Here is a 16,227-nt window from a genome sequence, read left to right on the forward strand (position 1 = left end):
GATCCCGAAAGGAGAATGACTTAATCAAGCAAGGCAATAAAAATACAAATATGGTTTCTGAGTCTAAAGAAGGCATCTGAGATAGTTATAGAATGGACTTTCATTAATCTAAAACCTGAGACCACCTTAAGACATCTGAAGCATTTTACCATCCATTATTAAAACATCACTGTTACAATGCAGAAAATTTGAGGCATGCATTCTATCTACACTCAACATTCACATGTGTCCTTTCCAGTCACTGGATATTAACTAGGCCTGAAACCTATACTCCTTTCCATAAAATGGTATTTTTGATTCAGTGCATCATTTACTCAAAACTTTTACCATCTAAAGCATTGTTAATGAACACACTTTGAACTTCTGGTAACTCACAGTAAATACCCAGTGTAGTAGATGCATTTATGTATCAGTAACATTCTTAACTTGAACACTTATCCCCTCGTAATTGTTTTGCCACCCCTGCTCCTGACATAAAAGATACCAGAAATTGGCCACTCAGCCCATCAAATCTGCTCTGCCCTTCAGAGATCATGGCTGCTCTTGCAATTCTTAATTCTACTTTCCTGCTTTTTCCCCCATAACCCTTGATTCTCTTACTGATTAGCTATCTCAGTCTTGATTATACTTGAATCCCACAAATTTAAAGAAGAAATTCCTCACCTGTGTTAAATGGGCAACCCCTCACTGTCAGGTTATGCCCACAGGACCTTGATTTGTCCATACAGGGGAAATAACCTCCCTGCAAATATACTGTCAAGTCCACAAGAATCTTCAGTATCAGCATGGTCTCCTGTCATTCTTCGAAATTCCAATGGGTACTAGCCAATCCTACTCAAGCTCTCCTCATTAGAAAATCCCTCCATACCTGGAATCAACTTTAGTGAACCTTTCCTGGACTGTCTACTTACAATACAATAACATTGAATTATATCAAATCACAGGACTACAAGTGGCAAAGTGGTATATCTCCCACATTGTTCTTGTTTTTTAAATAATTAACATCAATGTTATTAATTTCATAAAGCTTTGTTCTATTAATTAAAGTTGAATTTTTAGAAAGTTAACAGTTTGATGATTTTATTGCAATGCAGAACATCCAGTTTACTAAAGATGTCTTAGAACTTGATTATTTCATGGACATGCCCAGATATTTGCAGTTTCCATCATTTCAAGCCTATTTTTATTCTGAAGACGGCATTTTGGGTGAATATTTTATTCAAGATGGGAGTTGTTGAAATTACTGTTCATTACATTGTCAGACGAGTTAGTGAAAATGACTTATCACAATGGTGGTTCCATTAAATCCTATTCTTAAAAGTTAATCAAGATTCCTGCCCTGAGACATCAGGTGACTTGTTTTCTTTTGCCATTGACTACTCAATTGCTGCTGTGGCCCTCATAGCAGACTCAATATGAAATTTCCTCACCTGCTTTTGCAGCAGACATTCATCTGCTTGGAAGTCCTAAATTCAGATGCAAAAGTAGCACTGCCAACCTAAGGAATGCACAAATATTTTCTCCTTCCATTTCACATGGAGCTATCTATTTCTAAGAGGCAATACTGTCTGTGACAGACTGTACAAATATGACAATCCTCAATCAGGCAAATGAAAAAATGGATCAGAGATCTAATTCCACCTGCTTCACAGTGGGAAAATGCAACTTGAAGCACTTGCAGAAGGAACCAAATGTTATTTAAGGATCTAGAGGTTTTTTTTTTGTGTGCGCAACTTGTTTAAGTTGGCAAAGGATTCTTTGGTATGAAAGAGTTCAGAGAAAAAACTGCTGTTTTTCTTCTCTTGCCTCACATTTTGGCAAATGGGTAAGGATATGGTGGTGTTATTTTCTTACGCATTCTAAGTAACAGAAATTAAGAGTAATGCAGTTTCCTGTAAAACACACAAATAATCTTACATTGAAAATGAACCAAGAAATAGAATAGTAACAACGGAGTCAACAGCAAATCACACTTCAACACTCAAAATAAGAAAAATTAAAGTGATTATTTTTATTTCAATTTTCTTGATAATTAACAGAGAACCAAGTCCAGCTGGCCTGCATGATACAGCAATTAACAAGGGAATTTAATGTTTCAGTTATTGCAATCTCCATATCTGAGTCCTTTTTTAAATCTTCTGTGTATTTCAATCCCACAGAAGAGCTGCTGTACCATTTAAAGAAATGTGATTACAAAGTTTTGTTTTCATAATCAAGAATTGCATAGCAGGGGAAACTACAGCACACTCCATATCCATAGTCAGAGACTACCCCAAACCCTGCACAGATCAACCATAGGAGGGGGACAAGAAAACTATTAGATTACCATAAAATGAAAGATAAATCAAGACAATAAATTAATCCAGCTAAACAGAACTTTAATAATAATGAGGTTAATTTGTTTAAAAATAATATTTCGAATGCAGAGTACCCACCATGTTAACAGAAAAGCTACTGGAGGGGGGAGAAAAGAAACCCACCATTGGTGGCCTCAGATGACACAGAAATGGTAATATTCACAGGACTCAAAACAGGCAACATCTGATGGAAGGAAAAGTCCTCCTGTCCTATTTGTGTGTGCTTGCACACACACATAAAAGAGCAAATCAAAGCAACACAGAAACACCGGTGCATTCTGTAAGGCACAATGTTTGTGGCATTTGCAAAATGAGAAGAAAACAAAACAAAAAAAAATACTGGACCTGTACTGGACTGGCATATTACATACACCATGCATTAGGGAGCTGGTGCTATGTATACCAATAATAAAGCTGGCATTATATGTAGAGGGTACTGGCATGATTATTAGACATACCAGCACTGGTATTACTGTATGTGTCAGTACCAGTGCCAATAATTGCACATTTCAAACCTGTACTACAAATCCCAGATTTCAGTCTTGTATTGAAGACGACTGATAAAATCTCTATGGCACTTGCAGTAAATGCTGCAAATGCAATTTATTTTAAAACCCACAAATTCTGCTCATCACCTGTCAGTCTGCTGTTTGCCCAGTTCATTCACTGTTTGCTTTTTCCTTTCTTGGTGTGTGCTGGATGATTAAGGATACAAATTCCAGATTTTCAACAAGAAACAAAGACGTCACCAGTACTGGACCAGACTATTCTGTGGAATGGTCACTAGAGTTATTGGTTCAAATGATTATTATACAAAGTTCTTCATGTTCACTGACTACACTATTGAAACCGCAGCCAGAAGCGAATGCAAACACACTGGGTCCATTGATACCTGGACAAAGCATGGTGGGCCAGTTCTGCAGTATTTGAATTGCATGCACTTGTGTACAGTATAGAAAACCATCCCATTGTCACGCTTAAGAAATGTAGGATAAACTTGAGCATATTTGCAAGTACATTTTCTACTTTACAAACCAGCGAGTCAAAATCCTATATAATCGTTCCATGCATGATGAAACACATTTTAGTGTTACTTTTACAGTACCTGTCAATGATGTTTCACAAATGTAAAATTGAAAATGTGGTAATACAAGTGTTTTTCTGAACCGTGGTACTGATCTGCACACAGTCCATAAGGGTAACTGATGCCACTCAGGAGATCATGTAGCAGAGGGCTTTTCTGTGTTCCACAGGCTTATTTCAAGTTTTCAAAAAAAAAAATGGCAGCCAGACTCTTGCTTTGTAGCATCTTCGACAGGGCGAATCAAATATCGCTCTCAGTAACTGCATTGCTAGGGATATTAATTCATGAGAGTAAGTGTGATCCACTTATACCTGCAGTAGCACTCATGAGAATGCTCTTCCCTACACCAACCAAATGAACCAATGCAGAGTGCTTTGTCTTGTTAAGGTAGGTGCATTCAAACAACATTTACATGAAAGTTAACACATTAAAAAAATACACAAAGATACCTTTTAGGCTGTGCCAACTAACTGTTCCAGCAAACAAGTCATCCAGCTTTACAGTGATTGAATGAATCAAACTCCATGGCGAGTTTCCAGGATCTCCACCAGTATTCCAGGGACAACCACCCACCTTTTACTCAAGGAAGCTGTAAACTAGCAGCCTTGTATGAAGGTCAGGCACACAATTAAACATAATCCATTTCAGAATTCTGTCTTAATACAGCAATCACATCAGTGTTTTGCAGGATCTACACAATAATCAAGTGAGAATAAAATACTGGGCTGTACCCATAATGATTGGCTCAAAAAAAAAACTGATTGATTAATAAAATATTAAAAACCAACAGCAAACAAATCTATTAGCTGATCATGAATCGATTTACTGATGTATACTCCGTTCCCCTTCCTTTATATAACTATAATTCTGTCAAAAAACTTCTAATGGAAGGCTGCCAACAGTTCCATAGATTGTTCAGCATTTTTCACATTCTCACATCCCAAGATCTTAATGCAAACCCCACTTCCTAACAATGCAGAGAGAGAGAGAGAGACAGAAAGTAAAAAAAGAGATGGAAGAATGTTTACCTATGGAAGAAATTACTGTTGTTCCTATAAAGAGAGATTTAGACTCGCTGGTACTGTAGCACCGCACATGCCGCCTGTTGAACAGTGTACAGGGCTCCCAAGAATAGTATGAAAGTACCACATTACAGACAAACACACAAAAAAAAACACCAAATTCAAAGTGCTTTGGCCTGAAGTTACAGCTTTAAAAAAAATGCACAGTGCATTTCACATCGCTCGTACCTAGCACGTACCAGGCGACATCACCCCAACTTGGTGAATGCCAAGCTGATAAACTCTCATACCCAATGCGTGCCAAGAAGAGACTTTATTTGTGCCTGGTAAATGACACACTCAGTCAGCATCCCTCAACATGAGCTCTGCTGCTCCAGATTAAATAAAAGACGAAACCTCTGCTATGGATAGGATAAGCAATCAAAACAAGTCAGTCCTTTATCTGAGATGTCTTCCATCAAGCCCACCATTACCTAATTCACAAGCTCTGTACAATTACAAATAAAGAATTATAACAATGATTACTATATCTCCTGTACTTGAGTAAATACATTATAATAAACCTGGTACCAACAACATGACAATGTATAAGGCAAGGACCAGCTAGATATTGGAATAAAAATTCAAAACAATAAATGTAGTGTGGGAATTTTAGTCTTACCAACTAGTCCATGTGTACCCAATAGTGTTCCATAACTGTACCAATCTACCAGAGGTCCAAGGATATTTTCAAATCAGCATCCATTTCACAAAAAATTATTTTAACCACTTAGTACAGACTGAAGCAAGACCCACATTATTCCATATATTCCAATTCATTTGTAGTGAAATTTGGGCATGCATTCTTGGAACTCTGGTAGCTGTAAACATCTTACAAACCCTCAACTTCATAAAAAACATGACATTGCAGTCAACTTTCCATTAGCTCAGCCCAATTGCAGTGACAATTCCTGGAGCTGAAAGATGTGAAGGTCAAAGATTGTGCAATCTGAATCACAGAAATCTCAGATTAGGATACATGCTCTAAGCAGATCTGACGAGGTTTTGTCTCAACGTAGTGAAGTGGTTAAGGATCTTGAGCTGTACACCAGGAAAAAGGAAGGAAGGGAAAGCATCAGTCTTCCACAACAGGGAAGGCAGGGAATAGCCAAACCCACACAGTCACAGATCACCTTGCAACAGGTGGAAGAGGTGGTGCCCCTCGAACAACTGGAAGAAATGAAGAATAAAAAAATGCATCAGCAAACAGTAAAGCGTTGGACAGGATTAATTAGATTATACAAGCCTTATGACGATGATCTGCAGCATTTAATTGAATTATGGACCAGATATACAGCTTATTACAACATTTCCCTCCTTCCTCCTGAAGAATTGGCCCACAATGGAGAATTATTCCATCCCTGTGGTGCTTTATCCGACTAGAAACTCATCTGTAAGACACGAATGAGAGGATGGGCAGCAATCCTGATGTGAATTCCTATCAGTTATCATAGACGACTACAGACCAGTGCTGCTCGGTGAATCAAGCCTGTCTTAAAAAGCACAATTCAACTGGGTAGACGGTGCATTTGAGAATGAACAAGACAAGGTTGGAATTGACACTAAAGAGAGGAATTAAACGGGTATTTGCAATACCTATGGACTTAAGTACTTCGTTCCCTGTAGCTCTGTAGGAATTTATTTCAATAAATTTCCTGAACATTGCCATTCGTCAGTAGCCATTTAAGAAACTCTAGCTTCCCCATGCTCAGTGCAAGTCACTGAGGGGGACTGAAATTGATACTAAATGCCTGAATATGTAAATGTAAATGAAAACCCTGTTTATATGGTCGCCAGGGATGTTAATAACATGAATCCAATGGTTTAAACGGACATATTCATAGTCGATTCAAATAGTTTTGTAACTCCTCCATTTCTAGCTCCAAACTGCCATAAATGTTAAATGTACTCTCTAAACATACAGATAAAATTTTAAGACACCAGATTGAATACTTTCATTTGCCTTGCTTTGCTATAAAATTTAGTATGTGCAGTTAGTCTTTAGAAGTTGGTCTCTTGGGTTACTGTCACCATTTTCAGTCAATTTATTTCGTTTACTTAACACAGTTGATGACACTGCAGTCAAATTTCTAGCCACCCCTTGCTGCCTTACAAAGATGGCGGTAGGCCTTCTTCACCGAGCAGCACTGGTCTGTAGTCGTCTAAGATGATAACTGATAGGAATTCACATCAGGATTGCTGCATCATCATCCAAACACATTTTGACTCCTGGTCCTGTGTGTTATATATGTAATTTTCAACACCAGAAATGGTGTAGACATTACTCCAGAAGGTACTGATTGTTTGCTTTTGTACTATTTGAGTTGTTCAAAATTAAAAACATTGTTTCTCTAAATATAGAAGCATTAAGTCAGGCATGAAGATGGGATCAAGTCCAATATATTCCATAATGGAATGAATTATGTCTGAACACGATACAAGGGCCACATAAACTTCATTCCTTTCATTTCTTCTCTCACATGGATACTTGCAATTTATATCAGTGCATCAAATACTTAGACACTAAATTTAATCACACTGAAAAATTATGTTGTCATGAAGCAAGCTCATACCATGGAACAGACAAACCAGATGTGATTGAGGGGAGCCAGATAAACACAAGAAATAAAGGCTTTGATGAATGATGAAATGGAATATGACGATGCTCACTCAATAATCTCAAACATAAACCAGTTGGGCTGAATGGTCTGTCATAGCACTGTAAACCACTTAAAAGTAACTAAGTAACACAATGTATTATTAGTTGCACACTCGTAAAAATATTTTTCTCGGATTGATACCTACAGGACCTAAGTCTCAAGAATAAAAATGAAGACAACTCCCTTCAAGTAAACCTGTTTTATATGAGCAGAGATGTCATGTTTAACAAATGATTCATCAGTGAGTGTGCTGAACACTCAATTAAAACTGGAATCCTTGCACATAAACAAACAGTTAACAGGAGGAACTCACCTCTATTCAGCTTACTTGGGTACGTTTTTTGGAAATGTCGATATTCCTCCGGTGCCGGGAAGTCTTCCATTGGATGAAATGAATATTTTGATTCAAAGTCATCTAGGAGAGAGAGAAAATTTTTAAAATAGAGTTTTTAACATTCAAATAGTAAATGCAAATTAGGAGTATTCTGGACGAATGAAGGCGATGAGCTGATCAGAAAACTCTGCCACTCTAGTAAATGAGCATCACCATGTCAGCTCCAATGGGTTACAATGGGATTCTACAAGTTGACAATAACTGAACAAATTGATGAAGGGCTTATGCCTGAAGTGTTGATTAGCCCGCTCCTTGGATGCTGCCGGACCTGCTGTGCTTTTCCACTGCCACATGTTTCGATTCTGATAGCCAACATTTGCAGTCCTCACTTTCTCCTAATAACTGACTGAAACTCTATTATTCTCTCGACTTGATTATAAGATATTGCTAAAAGCACAAAACTGGCGAGAGCAGAACATGTGCAGACCATGAGCATACCTACAGTTTCTAAGCTACCAATAACTCTCAAAACATTTACCTCCGTGTCAGAAAACAAATAGGTTCTGGAAATGTGTTTCTTTGGAGTCCAAGGTTTAGACTGGTTTAATCCAAAACTGAATAGGTGACAGCTTTCAGAGTTGTACAGCACAGAAAACAGACCCTTCAGCCCACCCTGTCTATGCTAACCAAGAAACTGCAATCTACACTAATCCTATATACCTGGCATTTTAAGTACTCATCCAGATATTTCTTAAATGTTACAAGAGTATCTGCCTCCACCACACACTCTGGCAGCATGTTCCATATTTCTTCCACCCTTTGGGTGAAAGAATTCTTCCTCAGATCTCCTCTAAATCACATACTCCTCAGCTTAAATCTATGCCCTCTGGTCATAGACATAGATTACATTAAAACCTCCAAGTTAAAATGTCATTAGTGAAAGCAGCTTCACCATTTTAATCAGTTCCCACATACATGAGCCATAATACTAGCTCGAAACGCGAAAATCTAAAAAAAGCATAGGCTTGTGTCTGGACTTTCCACATGCAAGATACGATTGGCACAGTGTTATGGTGCCTACAGGCTTGTGTCTGTGTTGACCATATGGCTAGTTATTAATGTCAGCTGCCTATGTCATGATGCCAGTTATAGAAAAGATGGCAGCAGGGCATAGCCACGTTTCAGAAGAGTAAGAGCAGCATCTCGAAGAGCAATTCACTATGGCTGGCTCTCTCATATCTCCCAAGTTTGGAAAAAAAAGCACTGAGTGAGACATATTAGAGTCATAGAGGCTTTATAGCATGGTAACAGGCCCATCGGCGCAACTTGCCCATGCCACCCAGTTTACACAATTAAACTAATCCCATTTGCCTGTATTTGGTCCATACCTATCCCACCCATATCTTCTTTCCCTTTTTTGCCAGACAATTGCACACAGTAAAGGAGACTCCAATAAGGTGAAAGAATAAAGCTTAAAAAAAACTAAATCTACTGATTTTTTTTCCTTCACTCCATTATTCACAAATAATTTCATTGTTTTCTTTTACTAGAGAAAATAAATTAGCTGAAACTCCCTGTTCTGATCATTAATTCAATGGCACTGAAAACGTGTGAATGGATGTTAGGTCAAAGGCTCACCTTGTGATGCTTACTCCATAGACTAACTAGTTGGCAGGTATAGCATAGGATTACACATGGAAGACTGTGTGTGTGCGCGCGAGCGCGGGTTGAAGACGACAAGTCACCAGCACCTTCTGAAGTGCAATTAGAGGTGGGCATTAAATGTTGGCCAGGTCAGTGATGCATACATCCCATGGGCAAAGTAAAAAGGATCTGAGTATGGAGGAGCAAATTGGCAAAATAAAAACCCAAAATATATGTAATACTGCTATTAGGAAAATGCTTCAGTCTACTTGTGTGAATGTGACAACAGTTACAAGTTTCAGTTTGCTTGATAACAATTTTATCCTGATTGTACGTGGCTTTTGTATTAGAAACTGTCTGCACGCATTAATTCACTAATGGGAAGACTGGTATAGCCAGAATAAATATTACAAGGAAGGTCAGAGGGAGACAGGCATTTCTGCTACAAAAACATTCCAGAATATCTGCATAAATAAAAGAAAAGAATTTAATTTTGTGCCAATTTTCCTAAGTGGTGGGAAATACAGAAAAAAGTAATAAACATCTTGAATTTATCTTCTGAAAGTATCTCGCCAAAAATTTACAGTCACCGAAAATCCCATCAGAAAGTGAATGACTGAACAGATTTAAAACCCATCATAAATTTGACATTTATTCTCTCTTCTTTTACCTGTATGTGGTTTGGAAGATAGTCCAACAGGATCCCTATGTCCATTTCTTATAGGTGGAGGTGGAGGAGGGGGTGCAGGCGTTCGCATTGGAGGTGGTGGTGGGGGTTTCCCACGATTTGGAGGATCTGAAGGTGTCCTGTACGGTGGTGGCGGGGGAGGGACCTCGCGAGCTCCATTCCGTGTTCCTGGGGGAGGTGGTGGGGGAGCTGCACACAGGAATAAAGTGCTTAACAAGTTATATCAAGTGGCACATGAGAAAATACATTTATAGTTAAACACAAACAGCTTTTCAGAGTTACCTAAAAGTGCAGATACAAAAAGAAGCAAATCCTTCAAGATTTGATGGTTATCACTGTAGACAAGAGATTTTTTCCAAAAATGAACTTAGTGCGATCCAAACTACACTTTCATAATCAATACCAGTCAAATAATCATTTAGTGCTCTCATCCTATTTCTATTTGGTTTCTATGCAGTTTCTTATGTAGCAGCCAACATTTGCAGACACAAGCTATTTTCAAAAAGAGATGTCTTCAAGGCAGAAATTGATAAATTCTTGATGTCACAAGGAATTAAGGACTACGGGGAGAATGCAGGTAAGTGGAGTTGAAATGCCATCAGCCATGATTGAATGGCGGAGTGGACTCGATGGGCCGAATGGCCTTACTTCCGCACCTATGTCTTATGGTCTTATATCCATAATGTCTCAGACACCAATTATATTGCATTCTACAACTAATACCATTTTCAACAATTTGTTCTGATTAATGTAACCATTTAGGGGAAGTGACAGGACTTGTGATAACTCAGATTTATTACAGCTAGACACGGCAAGAAAAGAAAGTGTAAGAATATGGCAACATGCATGGAATTAGCCTGCCCATTTAAGACTCTCTTTAAAATAAAAATTGGGACCCAAAGGGCAAAAGAACATCTAAGAATTTATTAAGTCAGACACAGTTGAAAAGTTCTTGATGAGCTTGCATTCCAAACAATCATAGAGAGCATCTTATTCAATTTATCAGCTTTTACTCAACGAATAGCATGAAACTAAGAAGCTCAGGGGAATAGAGGGAACTCAGGGTGCTTGACCGCAAACCCCTGATGGTAGCAGGACAGATTAATAAGCTAGTTAAGGTGGCATACGGGACACTTGCTTTTATCATTTGAGGCACAGATTATAAGAGCAAGGAAGTTACGCTGGACCTCTGGTTTGACCACAAATAGAGTAGTGTGTGTATTTCTGGTCACCACTTATAGGAAGGATGCAACTGCGCTGGAGGGGGTGAGAGGAGATTTACCAGGATTCTGTCTGGAATGGAGCACTTTAGCTATGTTGAGAGGCTAGATAAGCTTGGTTTGTTTTCTTTGGAACAGGGAAGGTTGAGGGGGTACCTGATAAAGCTGTATAAGATTATGAGGGCATGGACATTGTGGATAGAAAGCAGCTGATCCCTTAGATGAAGGGTCAAGAACAAGGGGCCACTTTTAAAGTGAAAGGCAGGAAGTTTAGAGGGAATTTGAGCAAAATCCTTTCATCCAAAAGATGGTGTAGGTGTGGAATGTACTGCCTGGGAGGATAGTTCAAGTGGGAACCTCACAACCTTTAAAAGAAATACTTGGACAATCACCTGAGGTGTCATAACATTCAAACTTATGGGCCTGTGTAGGAAAGTGGGATGAGTGCAAGTAGTGGTGTATTCTTGGTGGCACAGATTTGATGAGCCGAAGGTCCTGTTTTTTTACTTTATCGATCTATGATTTATATAATTAAGGGAGGATGCATTTTGGAACTAGCTACAAGAGATGGGTATCAAAATTGACATTGCAAGTAAAACTAAGAAAAGCAATATTTATGATAAACTTGGAGATTGTTAGGGTAAATAGCCTTTTGCTACCAAATACATTTGTATATTTTTGCATATGGAAACACAATATTCAAGCTCTTCTGTTTAAAGTTATGAAATTTTCAGAACAATCCAAGTATCATGCTGTCTATGAAAGGGGCACCACATTATAATATAAGGGAAAGAAGAGCAGATAGGAAGGGCACTGTTGAGAGATTAAACACAAGCTGATGTCTAGAGTTTCTGGGATTAAAATCCTCCTGCACTGCAGCTATATGCTTTGTTTCTGTATTCCTATACACATTACACTCAAGTAAATTTGACAAAAATACCTGTAGAATTAACAAATCTGGGCTGGATTTGCCCATTGAATCATCACTGATCTGAGGATCGGAATGAGTCAGCAATAAACTTTTGTGAATGATAAATTATCAAGACATTCTTCACTTTGATTACATAGCATAATCTATACCCAATTCTCCTGTACGTGCCAAATCCTTACTAGATCAACCCAAAACAATTAAAATCCAAGTTTCAGTCTCACCTCAGAACAACAGTAAGGAAAAACTGGTCAGATTTCCTGTACCTGCTTGGTGGACGTGGGAGCAAATAGATTTACATGAAAACAGGATCAGGCTGGGCTGTCATCTTACCTGGTTTCCCACAACTTGCTGAATAATAATAAAAGCATTTCTATAGCACCTTTAATATAATAAAACAATTCAAAGTGTGTCACAGGAGTGTAATAAATAAGCCTCCAACACAGCCAAAGTTACTTCAATCTCAGACCATATCACTGCTAATATTTGCAGTACATGGAACCAATTTCTGTGATTTAAGATTGAAAATTCTATGGCCCACTCGACCTAGATTCTGCAATATACTAATTGATCTGAACATATTTATGCAGTCAAAAATTTATTGCATATATTTTACATTTGTAAAGGGCCATAATGACAAACATTATCTCAATTTGAATTACAAACTAGTATGTATTTCAGAAGTAGATGCAGGAAACTATAGTTCATATAGAAATCTTCTAAAGAAATGGAACTGTGTATGACACAGAGGAATTATTATATAATCTGCACAATGCAAAAAGAGGCCATTCAGCCTATTGAGCCTGCACTGACACATCCCCCACCCCCTCCCAAGACCATCTCACCCAGACACTGCCCTATCCTTTCCCCATAAACACGCATTTTCCATGGCCAATCCACCTAACCGGCACACCTTTGGACAGTGGGAGGAAACCAAAGTACCCAACAAAAATCTGAGCAGACACGAGAAATACATGCAAACTTCACACAGACAGTAATCGGAGGTGAACCCAGGTCCCTGGCACTGTTCCTGCCCCTATATAGAATAGATATTTCTCTTTCTTTTCTAAAGCTACCATAAGATTTGCGTTAAACAGTGAATTTGCCGGCATTAGGTGTAATACCCTGTCTAAAAGTCTTTTTCAAAAAAAGAATGACTACAAGCAGACAGGATCAATTCTTGTTTCAAACCATTGATGTGCAACCAAAGAAATCAGAGGCTTTTTGTTATAGCACAGGTAGAGCTTGAGAAATTGAGAGGATAAAAAAGTTGCCCATTAATTTTCATTATTCAGCTGCGTTTCTATACAGAAAATGTAATAACTAGAAGGAGTAGCCCTTTGAGCCTGCTCCATTTAATACGATCATGGCTGATCTCATCTCAGCCTCAACTTCACTTTCCTGCTGCTCTCCATAACCCTTCAACCTATTACTAATTTAAAACTGGTCTATTACATCCTCAGATTTACTCAATGTATCCACCACACTCAGACATAATTTCTCATCGGTTTTGAATCTTCTACCCCATCACATTCTAGATTGTTCCACGAAGAAACATCATCTCTACATTTTTGTCAATCCTATTTAGCACCTTACATACCTCAATTAGATTTCTTCTCATTCTTATAAACTACAGCCTAAACTGCTCAATCTCTCTTCAAAGGATAAACTCATCTCTGGAATCAATTGAGTGAACTTCTTCCGAATTGCCTCCAATGCATTACATCTGTCCTCAGATCTGGGGACCAAAATTGTTTGCAATAAGCCATGTGTGACTCAGTAGTGCCTTTTACAGTTGCAGCAACACTTCCTAATCTTATACTTAATTGAAGGGCTTCAGCTCTGAGTTTACGATGTAAAGCCCTGAACCCTTAGAGGTCAGCAGGACAAGTGACTTATCCAGATCTATGCACAAATTGTAAATGTCCTTCTACTTTGTCTTTCAACAAATTACACCTGATGATTGTATTTTATTCTTTAAAAACTTTGACTTACAGTCTGGAGAGAATGATCTCTCATGAACCATGTTTCTTTTCCAAAACCTTTCAGTGACTTCATAATTTGATGTGACAGTTACTGCAGTATTATTCAATTAATCGAGTAATTAGTATTTTAAACGTTTTTGAATAACATGAGTGCATCCTGATTGGCAGACTGCAGCTGGTGGTGTTCCTCAAGGATTTGCAGACTTGCAAAATGCAAATTTATGAATTATATCAAGAAATTCTTCAAAGATTGATCAAATACGTGGTGGATTCCAGGTGGAGTAGTGGAAGTAGTTGAAAAACAATTAAATACCGAAAATTCATTCAGAATCTGCCATATGGACTCCAACATTCCAAAAACATCTTGTCACAAAAGCTTTGCCTCAGCCCAGTCTGCTCAACTTATCATGAAAACTTTCACTCCGGGTCAAAAGACGTCCAAAACACTAAAATGAAGTCACACTAGTAAAACATTCAGGAAACACTGCAGCAGAGAAATGATATCCATCCAAGTTTGTCGATGGAATTAAGTTAGAAATCCAGCAAAAAAAAACAAAGAATTGTTGATGCTGAATATCCCAGCTAATTGTTTCGAAGGAGGCATGAAGAATGGACTTGGGGCAGATTACGAATGGGCAAAACTGCAACAGGTGAAGCACCAAAATCAAGGAGGACCGACTGGATTTTTTTTAATGTCAAAGAACTGTGAATTGAGAATGAGAAGAGAGATTTAGGTGTCCAAGCCCTCACTAAAAGCTGCACAAATAGAAAGTAATCTAAAAAGACGATGACATGATAAATACAGAAAAGAAAAACCATTTTTGAAATATTATGATTGGTGCAAGGCAGTCAGCACTTTGAACCTGCTTTCTCATTCAAATAGATCATTGCAGGTGTTTATCTCAACCTTACTTCCTGACATTTCTCCATGTAGCTTAACATCCTTGCTGAAAAATATCCAATTCAATCTTAAGTACAGCAACTGTAAACTTTTGAGAAAGGTAGTTATCGTTAGCCATTGCCCTGTGTGTGAAAGATTAATAGCAATTTCACTCCGAAATGATCTATTTCTAATTTTAAGATTATGGGCCTTATCTGTACTGTCCCAGTTAGGCAAGAGGCTTCCTGTACCTAACCTATCAAATCCCTTTAATACATTGCACATACTGCCCTCATTTGAACTCAGCCTTTCAGAATAACTACCCTTCCCATCACCACAGGATACAGCAGTTTTGTAAATGACTCCAGAAGTTTTGCATCTAATGTACTCCATGCAGGCCCATCCACATGTTTAATACACTGTGTGCAAGAAAGAGCTCTTGATGCCAGTCATAAATATCACAGACTCAGAGTAGTCTAATATTGAAACAGGTTATGTGGTGCATTCAGCTCTCTGCTGATGCTGCTTTGTGGATGAAATCCTGAGTCAAAGCTATTCTCACTTGCTCTCCATATATGCGCAATGGCTAAATTGTGTCAGTAAAGACATTTCTTCCAGTTTTCCTTTTCAATCCTTGATTTTAAATGCATGAAGTCTTGCTGTAGTCTCACTAACCAGTGGAAACACTTGAATTCTATTTACCTTCGAATTCTTCATAATCTTGAAGACCTCCAATTACACCCACCTCTCAACTATAATGAAGAAAAAGCCATCAACTTCCTCAATCTTTCTCTGTAACTAATCACTCAGCCATGAATCAACACTGCAATTTCTCCATTCCTTCCTGTAAAATGGCGTCCAAAACTCTCACCATGTCCAAAGTTAGCATAAACTTGGTGTCACACTTACAAGGATCATTACACCAAAACAAAAACACAAACACTTTCTTAAAACATCTTCGAGTCAATTATGATGAATAGAATCAATAATGTTTTTTACTTTTGCATGGGAATTCCAATGATGTAGTCACTAAAAACATGCTGCCATGTTACGTATTATACTTGGACTTAAACCAAAGCATATTTTAACAGCTCCCCACAATGAACCATCAGGAGCAACATTCTGATGCACAGCAAGCTGCCATATGCCATCAATAAAAATAACACTTTTCCTGACGTGACTGGCAACAAATTTAATTGCTTGTTTCTTGCAGCCACACATATCACCTGTGGTTTAAAAATAGAAGAATGCTCTCCCCACTATTCCAGAGGTTAATTATATTAATCTTTAGTGACAGTAGTTGAGTATCTGCAGCTTGTGATGTTGCATTCTGCACATGAAAATAAGATTCCCAAAGACAAGTTCTAACCATAACATTAGAATTTG

General features: G+C 38.1%; 1 protein-coding gene across 1 annotated transcript in view; it reads right to left on the reverse strand.

The window, feature by feature from the left end:
* Positions 1–1,991: 1,991 nt before the first annotated feature.
* The window catches only part of wipf2b (WAS/WASL interacting protein family, member 2b), a 47,463-nt gene continuing 33,227 nt past the window's right edge, over positions 1,992–16,227 (reverse strand). Inside the window, exons 6-8 of the mRNA XM_043674868.1 lie at positions 9,811–10,017; positions 7,476–7,577; positions 1,992–5,672 (exon numbers count right to left, since the gene is read on the reverse strand). Of these exons, the coding sequence (XP_043530803.1) occupies positions 5,632–5,672; positions 7,476–7,577; positions 9,811–10,017 (350 nt within the window). The 3' untranslated portion in view covers positions 1,992–5,631. The remainder of the gene's footprint in view (positions 5,673–7,475; positions 7,578–9,810; positions 10,018–16,227) is intronic.

Source organism: Chiloscyllium plagiosum, chromosome 33, assembly GCF_004010195.1.
Source record: "Chiloscyllium plagiosum isolate BGI_BamShark_2017 chromosome 33, ASM401019v2, whole genome shotgun sequence".
In the NCBI taxonomy this organism is placed as follows: domain Eukaryota; kingdom Metazoa; phylum Chordata; class Chondrichthyes; order Orectolobiformes; family Hemiscylliidae; genus Chiloscyllium; species Chiloscyllium plagiosum.